At 43.4% G+C, this 23,384-nt stretch overlaps 1 protein-coding gene across 7 annotated transcripts in view; it reads left to right on the top strand.

Moving 5' to 3' along the window:
* The window catches only part of DNAJC10 (DnaJ heat shock protein family (Hsp40) member C10), a 280,936-nt gene that overhangs the window by 32,824 nt on the left and 224,728 nt on the right, over positions 1-23,384 (top strand). For all 7 annotated transcript variants that reach the window (XM_078782635.1, XM_078782634.1, XM_078782636.1 and 4 more), the window contains exons 3-5: positions 2,600-2,768; positions 7,375-7,425; positions 20,171-20,253. In XM_078782635.1, coding sequence (XP_078638761.1) covers positions 2,600-2,768; positions 7,375-7,425; positions 20,171-20,253 — 303 coding nt within the window. The remainder of the gene's footprint in view (positions 1-2,599; positions 2,769-7,374; positions 7,426-20,170; positions 20,254-23,384) is intronic.

The raw sequence follows: 23,384 nt of genomic DNA, 5'->3' as shown, positions 1-23,384 counted from the left end.
AGATCTCCCGATGTCCCTGTTCTCTGCTGTTATACTTGTATGCTTCCCTCTCTCTCCCCCCCCCCATCTTGTCTTACTAACGGGCACCTTGTCTTGTTCGTGTACAACTTACGGGTGTTCCTTACGGGCACCAGAGAAAGCATTCTCTCCACGGATTCCCTACCGGCATTAGAGAAAGCATTCTCTCCACGTGTTCCTTACCGGCACCAGAGAAAGCATTCTCTCCACGTTTTCCTTACCGGCACCAGAGAAAGCATTTCTCTCCACGTGTTCCTTACCGGCACCAGAGAAAGCATTCTCTCCACGTGTACCTTACCGGCACCAGACAAAGCATTTCTCACCACGGGTTCCTTACCGGCACCAGAGAAAGCATTCTCTCCACGTGTTCCTTACCGACACCAGAGAAAGCATTCTCTCCACGTGTGCCTTACTGGCACCAGAGAAAGCATTCTCTCCACGTGTTCCTTACCGACACCAGAGAAAGCATTCTCTCCACGTGTTCCTTACCGGCACCAGAGGAAGCATTCTCTCCACGTGTTCCTTACCGGCACCAGAGAAAGCATTCTCTCCACGTGTTCCTTACCGGCACCAGAGAAAGCATTCTCTCCACGTGTTCCTTACCGGCACCAGAGAAAGCATTCTCTCCACGTGTTCCTTACCGGCACCAGAGAAAGCATTCTCTCCACGTGTACTTTACCGGTGTAGCAGGATTCTCTCACTCCCCTAAAATCTCACTCTAGAGTGATTCTGTCCTCGGATAAAATCACTCTCGAGTGAACTAATCCTAGGACTAGCACACTCTAGAGTGTAATTAATAATTATCCTAGGACAGAATCACTCCCCCTGTCAGGATCAACACACTCCCTCCAGGATCAAAGCACTCCCCTTTAGGATAAAGTCAATCCCCCAGAAAGAATGGAAAGATATATTTAGTTACTTTGGAAATATAACTCGCAGGATGTTAGATATCGTTGCAATGATCAACAGAGCTTTTACTATGTATTTTAGTGTATACCGTGTGAGCATGTGCATCATATTGTCGGATCTTAATATTCAATTGTTGAATACAAGTACTATATTTGAGCCCATCATTATTTCAATACAACAAGAGAAGACATGAGTCCCGTTTTCCCCGTATATTTAATCAATACTCCCGTTCATTTATATTCACATGAGAGTTATTATACTTTATGGTTTAAAAAATATCATGCAGTGTACTTCATTTCATATCTATATGTATACCTTTGTACACTCTTCCGAGTGTATTCAGTGTGATGTGGGTAATATTTACATATCTTCGGATCTACATATTCGGTTGTTGAATAATATATCGTTCCAGCTCATCAGAGGTAATTCACGAAAAACTTCACATATTTTCCATGTAATTTTAATCAATTATCTGGTCCTGTAGATTCACATTTCAATCAAATTAGACGTTAAGTAAGTTGTCATGGTTGAAAAATATTTATTCATACACATATATTAAATAACTGTATTGCATGAATATTTACATTTCATAACATTTTAAAACCCGTATTTAATATTTCTTAAAAGTGCAGTAAAGTTATAGAACGTAACTTAAAATGACATGTTATATGTTGAAATGAAAATATCCTTTTATTATAAAACATCGTAAATGTATCGTAATGATTACTGCGAATGCTCTAATATCAAAATATATAGTTATTTGAATGTTAAATTTATACTTTTCTTTATTTGATTTACCCAGTTTAATACAGGGATGCGAAAAACATTGTATTTTTATTTCTAGGGAGAGACGTTTACAAAGGACATCATTCTGCCCTGTTTATCAATTCATTTATCATTTTATGTTCATTTTCATTAACTTTGTCATGGTTGCATGTCATTACCATGCAAAAAATATTGTTTAAATCACAAAATATATAGGGGGAGTGTTAAAATCCTAGGGGGAGTGATTTCATTATAGGATAAAACCACTCGAGTGATTTTATCCTGGGGAGTGATTCTATCCTCCTACACCAGCACCAGAGAAAGCATTCTCTCCCACGTGTTCCTTACGGGCACCAGAGAAAGCATTCTCTCCCACGTGTTCCTTACGGGCACCAGATAAAGCATTCTCTCCCAACGTGTTCCTTATGGGCACCAGAGAAAGCATTCTCTCCCACGTGTTCCTTACGGGCACCAGAGAAAGCATTCTCTCCCACGTGTTCCTTACGGGCACCAGAGAAAGCATTCTCTCCACGTGTTCCTTACTGGAACCAGAGAAAGCATTCTCTCCCACGTGTTCCTTACGGGCATCAGAGAAAGCATTCTCTCCACGTGTTCCTTACGGGCACCAGAGAAAGCATTCTCTCCACGTGTTCCTTACGGGCACCAGAGAAAGCATTCACTCCACGGATTCCTTAGTACCCTGTTTTCTTTAGATAAATCTGGATGCTATAGCATCGTTGCTCTCGGTGGGAGGGATACTGCAAATAATATGCTCAATATTACACCGATTATTGGGGAATTAGCCCAGCTATAAGGATGAGTTCTTCACTATTCATATGAATTTGCAGTTGCTATGTTGGAAGCAGGGATTTCTTTTGTATACAAGATTTGCCTTGTTTCCCACAAGGATGATCCAAGTGCTCATGAAAAGTTCCTCAAGATCAGCCGAGCATATGAAATCTTGAAAGATGAGGATTTACGCAAGAAATATGACAAATATGGGGAGGAAGGTCTTGATGAAAGTGGGCAACAACAGAGGCGCTATGAGACCTGGACCTATTACCGCTATGACTTTGGTAAGTAACTCTTACCAACCAATGCTTTATTTTGGGAGTTTGTACAATATGGAGTTGCGTTTGAAATCTTAAACAGCAAAGTTGAGGTCATTTTGATGAACCTGATATACCTTCCTTAAATATGTCTGAAAATGTTTATTAGCCCCCATTGGACTTGGTCGGAAATGGGGGCTTATGGATTTGGTCTCGTGCGTCCTTGCATCCCAACCACATCTCAGAGATTTATCGACCGATTTTGTTCATACTTGGCACAAAGACAATACATGACGGTATACAGATGCACATTTTGTTTTACAATGCGATCAAATATGGCTGACCGGCGGCCATTTTAGTTATAAAAAAAATCCCGTGTATGAACGCTTGTGTGTATATATGACATATGTATGTATATATGTATATGTATATGTATGTATATATGTATATATATATATATATATATATATATATATATATATATATATATATATATATATATATATATACACATATATATATATACATACATACATACATACATACATACATACACACACACAAAGGTGGATACCGCGTGACCTGGGATGGCTCTCCATTACACCTTCTGAAACCCTCGTATGGAAATCCTACACACAGACACACACACATACAGCCACACAGACACACACACACCTTGTGCATTTATAGTAGATTTTGGATTTTTTTTTAATGGAATTTCAACCTTCTAGACTTTAAGTGCCTGTACAAAAGTCTTGAATGCTGCACGACTTGCCACATATCTGTTCCTGCTGATGATTAATCAGTTTTTTTTTTTTTTTTAAAGTTTTATTTATTTATTCAAAACCTGTGAAACAGTGGCAAATAAACTATTAATGTTTATAATATTTAACGAACTCGCCTCCATTTTACCAACCCCATATTCTTTCATCTGTGTAAGTGATTCCAATATGTTTAAACCGCAGCCGTGATGCGGACGCCGCCCTCCCCCCCCCCCCCCCCCCCAGAATTTCCATGTTTTAAACGTTTCCCAGTGTGTACCCTGGTCAGAATAGGTACACCGTATCCCTGCGTGTCGTAAGAGACGACTAAGAGGGTTGGCGTTCAGGAAGGGCATCCGGCCATAAAAACATTGCCTCAAAAAGACCACCATGACAATTACAACGACATATGGGCAGGGTGCAGCCCGAAGTGGAGATCGGTTTCTGAGGTTTGGGACATGGAATGTAGGGACAATGACAGGGAGATCAGGAGAAGTGGTGGAAGTATTGGTCAGAAGAAGAGTGGACATATGTTGTGTGCAAGAGACGAGATGGAAGGGAAGTGGTGTGAGAATGGTGAAGGGTAGGCAGGGACAGAAATAAAAGTTTGTGTTGCAAGGGTGCCCGGAGGGCGTGAATGGTGTTGGTGTCCTGTTTTCTGAGGAGTTTGTAGGCAGTGTGGTGAGTGTGACGAGAGTGAGTGATAGGTTGATGATGGTGAAAATGATGATTGGAAAGCTCTTTGTGAACGTCATCTCAGGATATGCTCCGCAGGTTGGTCGAGGCGATGAAGAGGACAAGTTCTGGTGTGCGATAGAGAAGCTGATGGAAAACGTGAAAGATGAGGAAGTTGTTGTGGTGGGAGGAGACCTGAATGGACATGTGGGAAGGAGTATGGATGGTTTTGAGGGAGTTCATGGGGGTTACGGATATGGTGTGAGAAATGGAGAAGGTGAAAGGATTTTGGAGTTTGCTGATGGAGCTGATTTGTTGATTTGTAATACTCAGTTCCAGAAAGAGGATAATAAGCTTGTTACATACACGTCAGGTGGGTCGACGACAACCGTTGACTACCTGATGGTGCGTAGGCGAGATAGGGGGCAACTCCGGGACACAAAGGTGATCCCGGGGGAGGAGGCTGTTTCACAGCACCACTTGGTTGTCTGCGACATAAGGGTGAAAGGTGCGAGGAGAGCTCGGCGGGTGAAGTACCAACCGAGAATGAAGGTGTGGAGGTTGAAAGAGGTGACAGTAAGGGAGGCATTAAAAGAGAGGCTGAGTAGGGTAGAGGATGATGTGGTTAAGCTTGAAAGTGGTTGGATGTCAATGAAAGCTCGTCTGTTGGGAGCCGTTGGTGAGGTATGTGGATGGACAAAAGGACCACCGAGGCACTCGGAAACATGGTGGTGGGATGATGAAGTTGGAAAGAGGATTGACGAGAAGAGGAAGAAGTTCAAGGAGTGGCCGGAGGCGAAGGGTACGGGAGCAGAAACAGCAGAGCATGAAAGTTATAAGGCAGCCAGGAAGGCTGCAAAGAAAGAGGTAGCAAAGGCGCAGGAGGCATGGAGAAAAATGTTCGGAGAACGCTTGGATTCGGAAGAGGGTCAGAAAGCAGTATTCAGGATTGCAAAGCACATAGTGAAAGAGAGGTGTGATGTGATGGGGGTGAGTTGCTTGAAGGATGAAGTGGGACAAATCGTTGTCGACCCAGATGGAATTAAAGGAAGATGGAAAAGATATATGGAAATGCTGTTGAATACAGAGAATGAATGGGATGGCAACATAGAGAGTAACCCAGTTTTAGGACCGGCAGAGAAGATAACTGACAAGGAAGTTGAGGAAGCGATAAAATCAATGAAGAGTGGAAAAGCGGGAGGGCCGACGGGAGTTGTGGGAGATATGTTGAAGGCAGCAGGAAGTTGGGGTGTGAAGAGAATGACAGAGATCTGTAATCTGGTGGTGAAAGAAGGCCGCATTCCAGTGGATTGGGAACTGAGTACCCTCGTCCCTCTATACAAGGGGAAAGGTGACCCTCTGGAGTGTGGCTCGTACCGTGCGATAAAGTTATTGGAGCATGGAATGAAGGTATTGGAAAGGGTGTTGGAGAGGAGGATAAGGAAGAAAGTGAAGATCGACGAAATGCAGTTTGGATTTATGCCAGGAAGAGGAACGACAGACGCGCTTTTCATTGTGAGGCAGTTGCAGGAGAAGTACATGGAGAAGAGGAAGAAGTTGTTTTTTGGGTTTGTTGATCTGGAGAAAGCATTTGATAGGGTTCCACGCAAAGTATTGACATGGGCATTGAGGAAGTTAGGAGTGGAGGAATGGTTGATCAGAGTAGTGATGGCAATGTACAAAAGAGCGCGCACAGCTGTAAGGACGAAGGACGGGAACAGTGGTGAGTTTGAGGTGAAGGTGGGAGTGCATCAGGGGTCGGTACTAAGTCCACTACTATTTGTAGCTGTGATGGAGGTGCTGGCTTAGAACTTAAAGGAGGGTTTACCATGGGAGTTGTTGTATGCAGATGATCTGGTGTTGATTGCGGAAAGTATGGATGGACTGAAGGAAAAGATGAACAAGTGGAAGGAATGTATGGAGACAAAAGGTCTGAAGGTGAATATCGGAAAAACGAAGGTGATGGCAAGTGGTAAAGCATGTGGTGAGGTGGAAAGAACTGGGAAGTGGCCGTGTGCTGTGTGCAGGAAGGGTGTCGGAGTGAACTCCATTCAATGTACAATGTGCGCTGAGTGGGTTCATCAAAAATGTAGTGGTCTGAGAGGGTCATTTACCAGTGTGGCAGCTACATTCAAATGTAAGGTGTGCACAGAGGGAGCTGCAGATGGAGGAAATGTTGAGTTGGATCTTGGAGACAGCGTGAAGCTGGAAGGTGTGAAAACATTTTGCTACCTCGGAGACATGCTGAATGGAGAAGGTGGATCAGACTCGGCAACGGTTGCTCGAGTGAGATGTGCATGGAAGAAGTTTCGGGACCTGAGTGGCGTGCTGATGAGGAGGAGAGTGTCGCTGAAGCTGAAGGGAAAGGTGTATGCTGCATGTGTGAGAAGTGTTATGATTTATGGGAGCAAGACATGGGTAATGAACGTAGAGCAGCAACGAAGGCTGGAAAGGGTGGAAATGCGAATGGTTCGATGGATGTGCGGAGTATCGTTGAGAGAGAGGAAGACAAATGGTGAATTGCGAAAGATGATGGGAATATTGCCTGTGATTGATGCTGTGAAGAGGAACAGGTTGAGATGGTTTGGTCATGTGTTGAGGAAGGATGAAAGTGACTGGTTGAGAAGAGTGATGGAAATTAATGTAGAAGGAAGTAGAGGACGGGGAAGACCGAGAAAGACTTGGCTAAAGATGGTGGAAGAAGAAATGCGGGCAAGGGGGTTAACAAGGAGAGATGCAGAAAATAGGGCAAAATGGAGAAGATTGTCATGGGGACCGCAAGGCTAACCCCCGCTCTAGCAGGGAAAATGGCCTTAAAATGCATGTTGTTGTTGTTGTTGTTGTTGTGTAAGTGAATCCGTATCATTCTTCTCCCTTGAAATCTTTCAAAAGTGGTGCCCACCATCACCTCGTGCTTTCTCCCATATCCACCCCTGCTCTGAGCGACTCTGACCTTCCACCTCCCCTTTCCCGCGGGTTTTCCCTGAGCGACTCTGACCTTCCACCTCCCCTTTCCCTGGCTAAAGATGTTGTCGGTCTCTCTGTTCCCCTTTGATCCTCTGTCAGTCTATGAACCTGGTGCCCTCTTTTACGAGCTCAATTTTTTGTTCATGTCGAAAAAAAAAAAACCATTAGGCTGTCGGTAATGCTAAGTTGCAAACTTAATCCATCCCTTGATTGTTGTTGGTTGCTCACAGGAATTTATGATGATGACCCTGAAATTATCACCCTTGACAGAAGTGAATTTGGTGAGTAGATATGTTTTTTTGTTTTTGTTTTTTTTGTCTAAAAAATCTTTGTTATTTGAATGTATTAAAAAATCTCTATCCTACCTTTTTTCAACAACCGGTCCATGAGCCGGTGATGTCCATGGTAGAGTTGGACTTCTGGTTACCCCACACTGGCCTCCCGAGGTGAAAAATCACTGAAAAATAGAAATTTGTTTAATTTTCGGTTTTCTTTCTGCCTGTGAATATGATTCTCAACTCTGTAATTTAAAATAAATGATATTTTGAATTATAGATTGTCTCGATCAAGTATCAAAAAGAAAAACGAACACATGCCAAGTGATGGACCGGCCACTCTGGTACTATGGAGGTTTAAATAGCGCCTGGTAGACCAGCCTCTCGGATTCAAAGGGTTAATAAAAGAAAAGGAAACGATGCAGACTTCTTAGATTTAATTGGTGTGTGGAGCAGAATGTCACAAATACCAAACAGGTCACAATGTCACACGTAATGCAGCTTTTTATACGCAGGCCTAACAGCACGTGCACCGAGTGGGATTTGCATGAATTTTCTTGACATCACTTCCGTTGTTTTGCAATGGTGAACGTTAATGGACTATACGGCTCGTCATTGGCATGTGGTTTTCAACTGAAATAAATGCGAGTACAGAGCAGCAAGTCAAACAATTATTTAAATCTGACCATACAGTATGTCACAGCAAGTACCATTGCATCATTTTTGGGAAGTAGAAAAGTTCCTGGAATCGTAACAGAGGTGAGGCATGTGATGAGCAATGTAGTGAAAGAGAAAAAAGTTGTAAAAGATGAGGAAGCTTTTGGCCTTTACTAGAAAATACGATGCCGCATATATAAATTGTTTATTTTAAGCGAGGAAGAGGAATGCGCCAAACCTGTGTGGTGTGAGGCCTTTCGGAATGTGAGGGCGCGTATGCACCGCACCGTAGGGGATAAGTGGGAATGTTATTACCTGCACCTATCTGACGATCATTGTAAATACACGCCCACCCCTGTAAATACACGCCCGCCCCTGTAAATACACGCCGCCCCTGTAAATACACGCCGCCCCTGTAAATGCACGCCCGCCCCTGGAAATGCACGCCCGCCCCTGGAAATGCACGCCCGCCCCTGGAAATGCACGCCCGCCCCTGGAAATGCACGCCCGCCCCTGGAAATGCACGCCCGCCCCTGGAAATGCACGCCCGCCCCTGGAAATGCACGCCCGCCCCTGGAAATGCACGCCCGCCCCTGGAAATGCACGCCCGCCCCTGGAAATGCACGCCCGCCCCTGGAAATGCACGCCCGCCCCTGGAAATGCACGTCCGCCCCTGGAAATGCATGCCCGCCCCTGGAAATGCACGCCCGCTCCTGTAAATACGTGTAAAGCTTGAATACATGGTTCAAACTTATTAGTGTCCTGACAATCATCCTATCTGTCCCGGCAGTAGTTTATGTCAACTGGTGATTGGTTAATGTATAGATTGAGTTATTGATAAGAATGCAGAAGGTGAACGTTGTGCTCGGCCAATCAATTAAGACCTGTCACGTGACTTTCGTCACGATAACCTCATTTGTATCGATAACATGGCTTTGGACCTGAAGCCGGCTTGAGGTTATCGCTACGTCCAAAATGCCTTTATCGCTACGTCCAAAATGCCGTCGTGGTGTTTAAAGAGTCGCCGTCCCTCTTGGCTTATCCACGAGCAATGACAGTAACAATATCATTCACATGTAAAGCACAAAGTGACCACAATAATGAGACTGATCACCATTTGTGGCACGTCTGTGAAAAATGACTACTTTGAACACATTGATACCGAGTGTGAATCCGTGGAGGATGATGATGATGATAAGTATACTGACATGCGTCTACACGAATCCTCTACTTTGACTAAATGAACATGTCAAGTCATACATGTAGCATGTGGATCCACACATTGTTTTTGTGAGCGAGTTGAGGGGCGAAACGGACGAGGGGGCAAAACGGACGAGGGGGCGAAACGGACGAGGGGGCGAAACGGACGAGGGGGCGAAACGGACGAGGGGGCGAAACGGACGAGGGGGCGAAACGGACGAGGGGGCGAAACGGACGAGGGGGCGAAACGGACGAGGGGGCGAAACGGACGTTGGGGCGAAACGGACGAGGGGGCAATCAAGGCAACAGTTCCGAGTGTGAATCCGAGAGTTCCCCAAGGCAGTGTGCTGGGCCCTGTGCTTTTTCTGGTCTTTATCAATGATCTCTCCGACTCTCTGGAAAATCCTCTCTATCTCTTTGCTGATGACTCCACTCTCTGCCGCTCCATTCCTCTTCCCTCAGATCGGCAGTCTGCAGCCTCCTCACTCTCTGAAGACCTGGACAAAATCACAGACTGGTCAAACAAGTGGAACATGTCTTTCAATCCTGACAAATCTCACACTCTTACTATGTCTCTCCGAAAAGATCGACTGGACAACCCTCCCATCTACTTTCTCAACAATCCTCTCCAAGAAGTTCTGTCGCTGCAGCTTTTGGGTCTCACTATCTGCCATGATCTTTCTTGGGAAAACCACATTTCCAAGCTGGCCTGCAAAGCCAGTCGCCGACTGGGCATCCTCCGTCGTGCGAAGTCCTTCCTTGGCACACCTGAGCTCCTCACCACGTACAAGGCTTTCATCCGCAGCTCAATGGAATATTGCTCTCCCCTCTGGGCTGGTGCTCCTGCCTCACACCTAGCTCGTCTTCACGCTGTTGAAAGCAAAGCATTCAGAATCATTGGAATCTCCCGTGATGAAGCTAACTCCAAGGGCCTCTCACTCACTCACCGCAGGCAGGTTGGTGGTCTTTCCGTCTTCTACCGACTCCTCTCCGGCCTTGCTCCCCCAGCTCTCTCTGTGCTCTGTCCCCCAAATATTCCTACAGGTCGCACAAGATCTGCCAGCAAGCCTCTGATGGTTAAACTGCCGAAATCTCGGCTCTCTGCTCACCTTCACTCCTTCATTCCTCTTTTCTCCCGCCTCTGGAACAAACTCCCACACTCCCTTCAATCCCACTCCTCCCTCCAGGTCTTTAAAACAGCTGTTCACCACCATCTCTTATCTTCCCCCATCCAAAACCTTGATCTTTTCTACCCCCACTAATTCACCCCAGATCCACCTTGTTTGTAATTCCAACTTCTTTCCTGGTAGTCCTGGCAGTGTCCATATGTTTTATGCCTCTCCCACCCCCTTTCCCATGCCTCCCCCCCAAAGCCCTCTCCCTCCCACAGATCTCTCGATGTCTCCATGTCTCTCGGTTCTTGCTCTAAAATGTTGTGTTGTGTTGTGTTGTGTTGTGTTGTGTTTGTGTCCTTCCCCCTCTCTCCCCATCTTGTCTACCGCTCCCGATGTTATTTGTTCTATGTGTCGGTTTGTCGGTTATGTGTCGGTTTGTCGGTTTGTCTTTCTGTGTGATAAATGTTCGCTCTTTCACGAGCCTCGATCTTTTATACAAAAAAAAAAAAAAAAAAAAAAAAAAAAAAAAACCAACAACAACATCATTCTTCCAAGCTAACACGAGCATCAGTAGAGTCTGTTCTTGCAAATTACTTAATTCCAGATGTTGATTGGACTTGAGAAAATATACATTTTATCATTGAGTAACACCCAATATGCAAATTCTTAAAATTTCAGGTCAATCGGATGAAAATTGACTATTTTCTATGATGTTGACCTGGAACAGAACAAAATTTGACCTTTTGACCAAATTATTAATTTGCCTTCTTCATAGTCTCATAATGAAGCTTTGATGACAAAACTCGAGTGGGAAATCGAAATGTCAGGTCAATTGGATGGAAATGGATGATTTTATGTGTTGCTAAATGATGATGATGCTCATTATGCTCATTATTATTATTATGCTCATTATGATGATGACTTTGCCCTTTTGACTAAATTAATTTTCCTTCTCTGTATTATCATAACAAAGATTTGGTGAAAATTTGATTGCAATAGCTCAAATGGTAAAAAAGTTGCATCCTGGACAGACACAGAAAGACAGACAGACACACGGACATGATTAGAAAACCCCATCTCCTGCTGTGCACATGACAGACTAATCAATATCTGAGACAATTGCTGCACAAAAGTCTGTTGAGGCTTCTTGCCTGAATAAGACGAACCACCTTCACTGTTTATGTCTTTCTCAACAGTGGCGATGGAATCGTTGGGAGTCGAGTCATCGTAAATGAATGTTGGATAGGAATGGAAGGTCATTTTTGAAGCCATTTGTCCGCCATCTTTGCTCCCCCACGATTCCCCAAAACGAATGTCATTTACCGATGTAATGTGATTCCTCTTCATTCAAATCGACCGCTACGATTTTTATAACCGTAAGCAGCGTACGATGGCATTTCATCAATCCTGTAATACTAATGCTTTTTCAACCCTGGAACGGATTAAAATCGATTCGGAATGGAATAAAATAAAGTGGGAAGGTGGAATTTTTGTAGGAAATATGCTGATAATTAAATATTAAATTCTTTAAATTCCCTCTAATTAAATATTAAATATTAAATAAATTAAATATTCTAATAATAAATAATAATATTAAATATTTAAATAATTAAATATAATTAAATAAATTAAATTAAATATGAAATAATATTAATATTAATAGTAATTAAATATTCTTAAAAAATTTAAAGAATAGGAAAATAGGACTGCGTTTACTTTTTCATGGCTGATAATATAACATGGATCTGCAAAATAAATTGGTATGTGAATACTTGTATACCATATGGTTTTGTGGTCAAGTGTTAGTTTTGTTTTGTTTTGTTATTTCATTCCACATGGCACAATATTCTTACTGAAGTGAGTACCATTGAAAATAAATTGCATCCATTTATCTCAGAATCAGAAGAGTATAGTGAAAACAAACTTCTGAGTTGTACTTCTGGGCAGAGAAACATGATGGTCATAGTAAATATTTTTGTTATTCTCCTCCAAGACATGTCAGAATATTGCCAAATTATAATTACAGAATATAAAATAGCAACATGTGTATGTGGTAGCAGCAGTCTGCTTCCCACGTCTCCGATCCCCCTCCACCCCGAGTGAGACCCGGGAAGCACTCAGAACTGTTCACACGGTGTTTATTACAAGAGCCTGTTACATGCACGGGATATTTCCAGTCTATGCACCGAGACGGCGGCGCCCAGTACACGGCAGCACGACCCACATTAGCAAGTAGCAAGTCGTGATGCGTACAATGCACAAGGAAGCGCCTCGAGGCCATACACTGAAAATCTTAGAGTTCCACCCGTCAAGCAGGTCATATACATAGTTCTTACCACGTCCCCCTACCCTCATCCCATACTGGGAGATCAAAGAGGTGGCCCAGACAGTGAGGAGCCTGAGTGGGCGGTAAGGCCACAGGGAGGACATAATATTTCAGTTTTTAGGGTGCACGCAATCCAATGTACCGACCTTGGGAGCGATAGATCTCCCCAGGGAGGTCTTCTGGCGGGAAATGGAGTTATCATGTATGGTCTTGGACTGCTCTCAAGAGGCTTGGGAGGGTATAGCGGGGCCAATACTCAGTATGCAAAGGGAGAAGGTGCGAGATATATGGGTGCCCCCCCAATCATTGCCACGACATGTACACTGTATCATGTGTGTTCTACAATCTCACTGGTGCTTGAACAAAATCAGTTTGGACATCTGCTTCCTGACTTTCTCTCCGGTGATGGCTTCCGTCTCCTTTTTCCCAAGATGAAAGAGTTTGATTCGACAATAACAAGAAGCTGCTATCTTCACGGGGTTGTGAATATGATTATCTTCCACTGCAGTTTCAAACTGGTGTGAGTGCAGTTCAGGAAATAAGTTCATATGAACATTATTGCTCGTAACAGCCGTGGATACTGCAGCTGAAAATCCGGATCCTTGAGGAAGATTCCCATTTGTCGTCTTCAGTAGTCGTTGAAAACATTTCTCTGTTTCCAAGCATGTGGCAATGATGCTTGATGATGCTTTCTGGAGGCCCCCATGGTCTTTCATCCTCAGGAAATTATGGCAACTACCATCTGAAATAGTCAGTGCTATCGCACAAGACATGCAGTCGATTCTCTTCTTCATCATGCGAACTACATAGCCAGCGATGTAGCTAACAGCCGCCTCTTTGTATTGTGAAACTGTTTCGAAGTTTGGCGTGTCAGCGTAATTATGGTCATTTTGTGATGGTTGTCTGTCGATGATGTCATATTTGCGTGCAATGTTGATTGTCGATTGTGTAATGTTCTGAACTGGAAGAATGTCAGTGTGATGATCTAAGAGGGAACAGTTTCCAGTACCATTTTTTTTTACATGATGTCGCATTAGGAGGCACTTGTAGGTCGACTGAAATTGATGAGCCGTACGATTGTTGTTAAATCCTCCACATGAACGTACCGCTGCGAAGAAAAGTTCCAGATGGTCTTGACTGAATTTGTACGTCAGTAGATACTTAATTGGGGGCATCCGCACTGTCTACAAGTTCTGAGAATTTTCTCATGCTTTCCATACTCGCCACAAAGCCGATGAAGGCAGTCTTCCTCGGCCCTTGATACATTGGAGTCCCAGCGCCATCTTTCAAACCAAGAAGGAATTTACTTGTGCGTTGAAGGATACCCTGCCACCTGTCCTTGTTCGTCTTCCTCATGGGTGCCTTGAAACCATTAGCAAGAGGGTTGCGACTGTTAAGAACATCAAATGCACTATCTACAAGCCTGAGAAATTCAACAGTTGTTTCACAACCTCTGAACTGAGGCAGTTTCAGCTCGCTATTACAATATTCAAGGGCATCTGCAATGCTGGCACTGAAAACTTGGGCAGCAAGATTAACTTTCATCTTCTGCTTCTTCCACTGCATGTGGGCGTTTCTGAGCTTATTTCCAAGTCTCAGTCCTTCTGCGTCCTGAAGCTTGAGTTCCTCGATGTACTGCCATCTTGCAGTCTTTCCATCGTGGGTCTTGAACAGTCCTCCATCTGCAAATGAGTTACGAATGAGCCTCAGCATATGGCATACATCAAGAATTACATTAATTCTCTGTGTACTATCAGCTGGATGGGGAAAGGACGGGTCCATGCCATTGACGTTCACATTTGCTCCCAAATGGCGCATCATTGTGAAGTGACAGGAAGGTCCATCACAGGTGAGTGAGACTGCACGAACACCTACATCATGCAGCTTGGGAAAACACTGCTGGATCAAATTTGCCTGCTCTTCTCCACTCATCCCATTGATGAGGAAGTAGCCAAGGGGGACCTTCTATGATTTGTCCACTTGTACTGCCATTAACACTAACGCATCTTTGGCTACTGGTGTTGTGTCATCAGACTTGCCAGTCCCAATGTCTACATATCCATGGAATTGTCCATTTGCATATTTGACATGCTTTCGTATGGCCATTTCATCCAACATCACAGCGCACACAGTCGCTTTTCCTTTAGCTTTATTGTCCTTAGCCCGTGCTTCAAGAGCAGCAAATGCTGGTTTGGTGAAGCCTGGTTGGCCATCTACACCACTATACCAGTATACCATGCTCTAATTTGACGAGGATGTGGCAAAGCCAGTTCGAATGTCTCTCTAACATATTTGTATGCTTTGGCGGAATAAAAATGTAATGTCATCGCGAATGATCGGAGTACTTCAGGATAAGCACCACCAGTCTTCTTGTTTTTCCGATTGATGATTCTATTCACCACTTTCTGTGGGACTCCACTCAAAGCTGTCTCAAGCTGCATGCACAGCTTTCAGAAATCCGTCTTTCATCTTGCAAGATGGTGATGAGTGCATTCAGGTTAGTAACTCTGCATTTCAAGCGGCGTGATTTCTGTTGCTCTATCTTCAGTTTCTTTCTACATTTCTGTAGCTGCTCCACGGTGGCATCTAGCTTACGCTTGAGCTTCCTTGGCGACTCGATAGTGGCGTACGTGTGTTCTTCATGACTCCCACTGTGTTTGGTATTGGGCTGCACAGGAGAATCTGGATGTGAACATGAAGGTGGAGGAATCTTTCCCTTCTCTTCAGTTGGTTGCCTAGTCATTGGTGGCTTCCTTGCAGTTGGAGCACTCTGCAAATGAAAAGAACAAACAAGAACTATGTAATTTGTATCATCATACAGTACTCCAGAAAACAGTGTCTACCCATAAAATACTAATTTTGAAGCAGAAATTGTCGGTACGTTGCAGCATTAAAATGTGTAAATACAACAACAACACAACAGGCATTTTAAGGCCATTTTCCCTGCTAGAGCGGGGGTTAGCCTTGTGGTCCCCATGACAATCTTCTCCATTTTGCCCTATTTTCTTCATCTCTCCTTGTTAACCCCCTTGCCCGCATTTCTTCTTCGACCATCTTTAGCCAAATCTTTCTCGGTCTTCCCCGTCCTCTACTTCCTTCTACATACATTTCCATCACTCTTCTCAACCAGTCACTTTCATCATTACTCAACAAATGACCAAACCATCTCAACCTGTTTCTCTTCACAGCATCAATCACAGGCTCTATTCCCATCATCTTTCGCAATTCATCATTTGTCTTCCTCTCTCTCAACGATACTCCGCACATCCACCGAACCATTCGCATTTCCACCCTTTCCAGCCTAAGTTGCTGCTCGACTTTCATTACACATGTCTCGCTCCCATAAATCATAACACTTCTCACATATGCAGCATACACCTTTCCCCTCAGCTTCAACGACACTCCCCTCCTCGTCAGCACGCCACTCAGTTCCCGAAACTTCTGCCATGCACATTTCACTCCAGCAACCGTTGCGGAGTCTGATCCACCTTCTCCATTCAGCATGTCTCCGAGGTAACAAAATGTTTTCACACCTTTCAGCTTCATGCTGTCTCCAATATCCAACTCAACATTTCCTCCATCTGCAGCTCCCTCTGTGCCCACCTTACACTTGAATGTAGCTGCCACACTGGTTAATGACCCTCTCAAACCACTACATTTTTGATGAACCCACTCAGCTCACATTGTACATTGAATGGAATTCACTCCGACACCCTTCCTACACACAGCACACGGCCACTTCCCATTTCTTTCCACCTCACCACATGCTTTAACACTTGCCATTACCTTCGTTTTTCCGATATTCACCTTCAGACCTTTTGTCTCCATACATTCCTTCCACTTGTTCATCTTCTCCTTCAGTCCATCCATACTTTCTGCAATCAACACCAGATCATCTGCATACAACAACTCCCACGGTAAACCCTCCTTTATGTTCCGAGCCAGCACCTCCATCACAGCTACAAATAGTAGTGGACTTAGTACCGACCCCTGATGCACTCCCACCTTCACCTCAAACTCAACACTGTCCCTGTCCTTTGTCCTCACAGCTGTGCGCGCTCTTTTGTACATTGCCATCACTGCTCTGATCAACCATTCCTCCACTCCTAACTTCCTTAATGCCCATGTCACTACTTCACGTGGAACCCTATCAAATACTTTCCCCAGATCAACAAACCCAAGAAACAACTTCTTCCTCTTCTCCATGTACTTCTCCTGCAACTGCCTCACAATAAAAAGCGCGTCTGTCGTTCCTCTTCCTGGCATAAATCCAAACTGCATTTCGTCGATCTTCACTTTCTTCCTTATCCTCCTCTCCAACACCCTTTCCAATACCTTCATTCCATGCTCCAATAACTTTATCGCTCGATACGAGCCACAGTCCAGAGGGTCACCTTTCCCCTTGTATAGAGGGACGAGGGTACTCAGTTCCCAATCCACTGGAATGTGGCCTTCTTTCACCACCAGATTGCAGATCTCTGTCATTCTCTTCACACCCCAATTTCCCGCTGCCTTCAACATATCTCCCACAACTCCCGTCGGCCCTCCCACTTTTCCACTCTTCATTGCTTTTATCGCTTCCTCAACTTCCTTCTCGGTTATCTTCTCTGCTGGTCCTAAAACTGGGTTACTCTCTATGTTACCATCCCATTCATTCTCTGCATTCAACAGTCTTTCCATATATCTCTTTCATCTTCCTTTAATTCCATCTGGGTCCACAACGATTTGTCCCACTTCATCCTTCAAGCAACTCACCCCCATCACATCACACCTCTCTTTTGCCATCTGCTTTGCAATCCTGAATACCGCTCTCTGGCCCTCTTCCAAATCCAAGCGTTCTCCGAACATTTTCCTGCATGCCTCCTGCGCCTTTGCTACCTCTTTCTTTGCAGCCCTCTTGGCTTCCTTATAACTTTAATGCTCTGCCTTTTCTGCTCCCATACCCTTCGCCTTCTGCCACTCCTTGAACTTATTCCTCTACTCGTCAATCTTCTTTCCAACTTCATCATCCCACCACCATGTTTCCGAGTGCCTCGGTGGTCCTTTTGTCCATCCACATACCTCACCAACGGTTCCCAACAGACTATCTTTCATTGACATCCAATCACTTTCAAGCTCAACCACATCATCCTCGACCACATCATCCAGCATTAAAATGTGTAAATAATACAATATATTTGACGTTTACTTAAATGTGCAAAGAGATCTTATATCTTTTTATGAAGATATTCTTGCTATTTTCATTGTCAGATATACCTAACAGAAACTTGGAAAAGTTAACGATTTGGACAAACATAATTTTTTTTTGCCATGGTAGCAATATTTTGTATACCTAAATGTAGTATCAACATTTTGATAACCTAATTTCTGAACAAAGAAAAGTTGAAGGCATTATCCCATAGGAGAGCTATAAGCACATTTTAGGAACAGAGTGCAAACTGCAAATTGTCAATGTAACAAAAAACAACACTAATCCTCCATTCCATTTTATTTCACTATATTATCCTCACTTCCTTCCCCATAATACGGAAGTTCTTTTTAAACAGATGACTTGAAACAAATGAAAATATGATTTTGTTAGTTACCATTTACACAAATCTTAGAAAACTGTAAAACTGCTCTTTTATTCCTTTAACTTATTGGGCCATGGCTAACATTTCAGATAACAAGAGAACATGTTTACTTTAAAGGGACTGATGTATAGTGTTCTTTGTCCTCAAAATTTGCCCCTTGGTGGTCAAAATCAGTTTTAAGAGAAACTTTGGTATCTACTACACTAACTACAGTTATTCTGAAAATTTCAAAAAATAAGTTAACACACATCTTATGACATCCCTACATTAATTAATACCTTTTGGAGATGTTCTGGAAACGCAAGTATCGTTGGTGTTGCAGAAGGCCGGAGACGAACAGTTTGACCAGTCCTGTTGAAGCAATCTTCTGTGAAATGTGCTGAGCAGAGATGAGATCTGGCTGTAGGTGTCCAGTTGACCCACCTGATATTGACCACCCATCTTCGTAGTCTCTCTTTATCACAATTTGGAAATCTGATGGAAAATACAAAGAAAGAAGGAATATCAATAATCTCACTTAAAAGATTACTAGTATATAACATTCTTCAAGCTTTATAATTGATGTCCTAATTAATTGTGTAACATACTAAACCGTTTGTGGAAGTTAAGGTTGCAGAAACACAGCCATTTATATAGCTATCGTAATTTATAATTTATAATATCGTAATTTATATAGCTTATCGTAATTTTTTCATTTACCGCATTTCTGCTATGTGATCCCCAATGCAAATCAGTACAAATGGTGTACCATAAGAAAGGGCATGATGTGCCCTAATATTTCTCCAGCGAACACTTCATTAAAGTGGAAGATAAATTAGTAGCGACGCTAATCAATACAATACAGCTGGGATTCAGTGGTCATATTTTTCAGCACATTTCTCCCATAATATAAAAGAGCTGAAAACTGCATTGTTTTGCTTGTTCATATCAAAGAGAAAGGAACCGACTCATGTTTTTTTAACAAAAAAAAATCCTCCTACGTAAACTGAATAATAACCTTTCAAAAATACAAAAAGATATTTCAATATTATCATGATCATGTAGACTCCAGATCTAACTTGTAATAGTGTATAATAGATACATTGTGTTTTTTCTCCAGACACCTACTTGTAAGGTAAGCCAACATATATAACACATTTATTTCATTGACATTTCATAAATTACGAAATTATAGCAAGAAATGTTAATATTGCAAAGTCAGTGTAGCTGGGGCATAGGGACACTACGAGCTGGCTAGGCAGCGTTGCTTAGTTGTGTGTGATGAGGCAGTAAGCCCGTGGCCGTGCTCGCAGTGGTGATGAGCCTTTAATTGGTTTGAGGGGAGTTCAGTTGGCTAACTAGACTAGTTTCACTTACAATTAACTTGCAACTCCCGTTAATGTGCTTTCGTCATTACACACATCTTAAGGCACGGGACTACACCCTCCATCATGAACATTTTAACTTACCTGTGATAGGTTAATCCTTTTTCTCTTCTTTGCCCACGCTCATCCCGGTTCGTACATCCATACGCTGTACAGGACGGCATCTTTCCTCACAGCAATTTGCTGTCTAAAGTCGATTTGAATCGAATGTTTTGTTGAAATTTCGATAAAATTATTTTATAAAATACAGCAGGCATCGTCTTTTGATAAAGACAATGAACGGACGCAGATTTTCTGGGGGAACCAATATGGCGACGATTCTACTTCCGGTGACTTCACAGTGAATGGACCGATTAGCGTTGATTTCGTGTTGAGCCTCCAATCCAGTTAGTATAGAGATCAGTGGGTTAAACATGTTCCATTTCCCTTTAGCTAAATCGAAATTCGAGGCAGATAAAAAAAAAAAAATGCAATTGCATCCAAACCCCACACTAATACTGCCTTTCTGGTCGTCAGATGCTGCTGTTTCCTCTGGAGAATTGTGGTTCGTGAATTTCTACTCGCCTGGGTGCTCTCACTGTCATAACCTGGCACCTACGGTATGACGAGCAATTTCAGTTATTCCACTTTAATGAATTTTGTTTCAAATATCAGTTCAGCGACAATCTGTACTCCATTCCTGAGATCTTCACTCGTATGAGAGCTTCACTTGCATAAAATATCATACCAATATTGAACTTTCTGCTTTGTGCAGCTTTTGCCTGTTAATTTCATGCTTGTTTTGTATACATAGTGGAGGCTCGTGGAAGAGCTAGTACAATGAACGGATCAGGACCTAACGGAACAAAAGGAACAGCAGAGGGAAGTGTGGGGGATGGAGGGGGGGTTATCAATAGCAGAAATGAAGGACAAGATGGAGGGAGACTTGGGCAAACAATGGGTGTGGGGAAGATTGAGGGGCAGGGAAGCGCACATGGCATGGGGTGGACAAGATGGATACAGAGGGAAACTCTCCGGAGGGAAAAATAAAAATTTGGAAGAATGAGAGCTTGGGGTGGGTGAGGGGGTTAATGAGGGTAGAAAAGATAATGGTTTTGGATTGGGGACGATCTGGCACAGACCTGCAGGGAAGATTGAGATTGAACAGAACGTGGAAGTTGGTTCTACAGGCAGGAAAAAAAAAGAGGGACGAATGAGTGGAGGTGAGCAGTGATCCTGGATTTAGGTATTTTCACTGGACGCAGTTGATGGTGGACAGTTTGTGTCCTTCAGAAACCTGGGGGGGGGGGGGGGGGGGGGGCAGGAGGGCCGGGTGGGGGTTAGGGTGGTCCAAAAATTTGAAGATTGGATTTTCATTGCTCCACAAGCCTGCCCCTATTCCTATTGAAGAAAGTAGTTTGTGGTGAAAATTTGAGCGTGATTGGACAATATTTAGAGGTTGCTCAAAATGTTGACAAATTTGAATGAATAATAAGATACAGAATTTTTAGCATCATACATCAATTCATAGATAATTATCTATTTTCAATTACTCAAATTATTTATTATTGTTGGCTTGCACTTTTTCTTCAATGGTATGACCAAGAGATTGTGCAAAAGCACTGGCCACAAACACAGCATGCCGATCTGAGAGATTTACTCTGTCCAGAGTTGCCACTATTGCTGGAGTGATCACCTTGATGGGAGCCTTTTTCACCTGTTTGGCAGAAGATGGACTTTGGAGTTTGAATTCATTGTCCCCTGAATCGGAGCTTTCAATCTCAGACTCATCATCAACCACAGCCGATGTTGGTGGAACAGATTGCATTGCTGTTGGAGTCTCAGCAGCATGTTTCTTCTTCCTTTTATCTTCATTCTCAAGCCTGATACGCTTTCTGTTCTCCTTCACTGCCAGAGTGTTGTCCACAGATCCCATACGTGAACGTGAGGGATCCTCACGCTGCATGATAAGGAATGCTTAGTCTTCTTCATTCGTCATTTTCGCAAGCGCATCATTTGGTGAGATATCGAAGAGGGATTGAAGATCATCTTTGAACATCTGCTCCTTCAATCTATAGTTTTCGAAAGTCTTGGTTCTATTTTTCTTTACCAGTTTGTAGGCATCATACAACTTCAAAAGTTGGCGCTCACAGGAATCTACTCTCTGCACTGGAATTCGTGCTTTCTCCCAGTATGCACACACAGATTGTACACTAAGTTTGGCACTTTCACGAACTGTATCATGTTCTTGTATGTGATGGTACACCATTTTCTGCAATGTGTGTCTGTCGGTTGGTAGTCCCCCACATATTATTTCCTTTTCAGACTTGCCCAGCAACCAAACTGTGGAAGAGCTGCGAGTTTCTGCCATCTGAAAAAAAACAGGTTAAATAAAAAATGTTATTTTTTGAACAACCTCTAAATAAGCTCGAATTGACCTCATATTTGGTTCATATGATCTTTAAAACATAGGAACAAGGGCAGCCTTGTGGAGCATGGCTTTTTAATAGTATTACAACAACAACAACAACATGCATTTTAAAGGCCATTTTCCCTGCTAGAGCGGGGGTTAGCCTTGCGGTCCCCATGACAATCTTCTCCATTTGCCCTATTTTCTGCATCTCTCCTTGTTAACCCCCTTGCCCGCATTTCTTCTTCCACCATCTTTAGCCAAGTCTTTCTCGGTCTTCCCCGTCCTCTACTTCCTTCTACATTCATTTCCATCACTCTTCACAACCAGTCACTTTCATCCTTCCTCAACACATGACCAAACCATCTCAACCTGTTCCTCTTCACAGCATCAATCACAGGCTCTATTCCCAATTTTTAATAGTATTAAATATTACATATATCTGTGAACCACCCTAATGGGGGTGGGGGGTGCTGCATTGCATGGAAAGAGCAGATGGTGCAAGACCAGAAAGGAGGTGGTAGAAGATGGAGAGACCACCGACTGTCTGCAACGGGAAAGCACATTTAGTGAATGAAGGACATTGGTCATGCATGGCTATTGGAAGACAAACTCTAACAAAACATTGAGGTTTTTAAAAGCATGGTGGCAGTGATGATGTGGTGACATTATTTCAGTGACCTTTTGTCAGGAGCTTTAAAAAAAAAAAAGGTTTCCAAGTAAGATGCTGCTTCTCTTCTGCTTGCTCAACTCTACCTTGGACATGCTGCTTCTCCTCTCCCAACAATAGATGGAGGCCCTCAATGTCAGACTTGGGATCAGGGCCGTCTCTCTTTACATATCTCGTGCTTTAGATAGTCTGGCATCCTGCCTTGCTTTCCAAACTCTCTGCCTATGGCATCTAAGGCAAACTCCACACATGGCTTACTGACTTCCTCTACTGTTATAGCCAACGATTGGCTCTCCACAGGATACTCTCATTTCCTCTTCCTGTCAAGGCTAGAGTGTGCTAAGGCAGTGTTTTGTGCCCAGCCCAGTTACAGCCCACTAATCCTCATCAAGGATCTTCCTGACTCTCTGGAAAATCCTCTGTGTCTCTTTGCTGATGACTCCACCCTGTGCATCGATCATCAGATAGTCAGGCAGCAGCCTCTACCCTCCTTGCAGAGCTTGACAAAATCATGAACTAATTCAACACTTGCAATTGGTCTTCCAATCCTGACAAACCTCGTACTCTCACTTTGACTCTCTAAAGTCTAAAAAGACCGTCTCGTGAACGCTCTCAATTACACGACATGACCAAAAGTATGCGGACACCCCTTCTAATTAGTGGATTCGGCT

The sequence above is a fragment of the Myxine glutinosa genome, chromosome 7 (assembly GCF_964187855.1).
Source record: "Myxine glutinosa chromosome 7, kmMyxGlut1.1, whole genome shotgun sequence".
Classification (NCBI taxonomy): domain Eukaryota; kingdom Metazoa; phylum Chordata; class Myxini; order Myxiniformes; family Myxinidae; genus Myxine; species Myxine glutinosa.
This window is presented reverse-complemented; position numbering and strand designations above follow the sequence as displayed.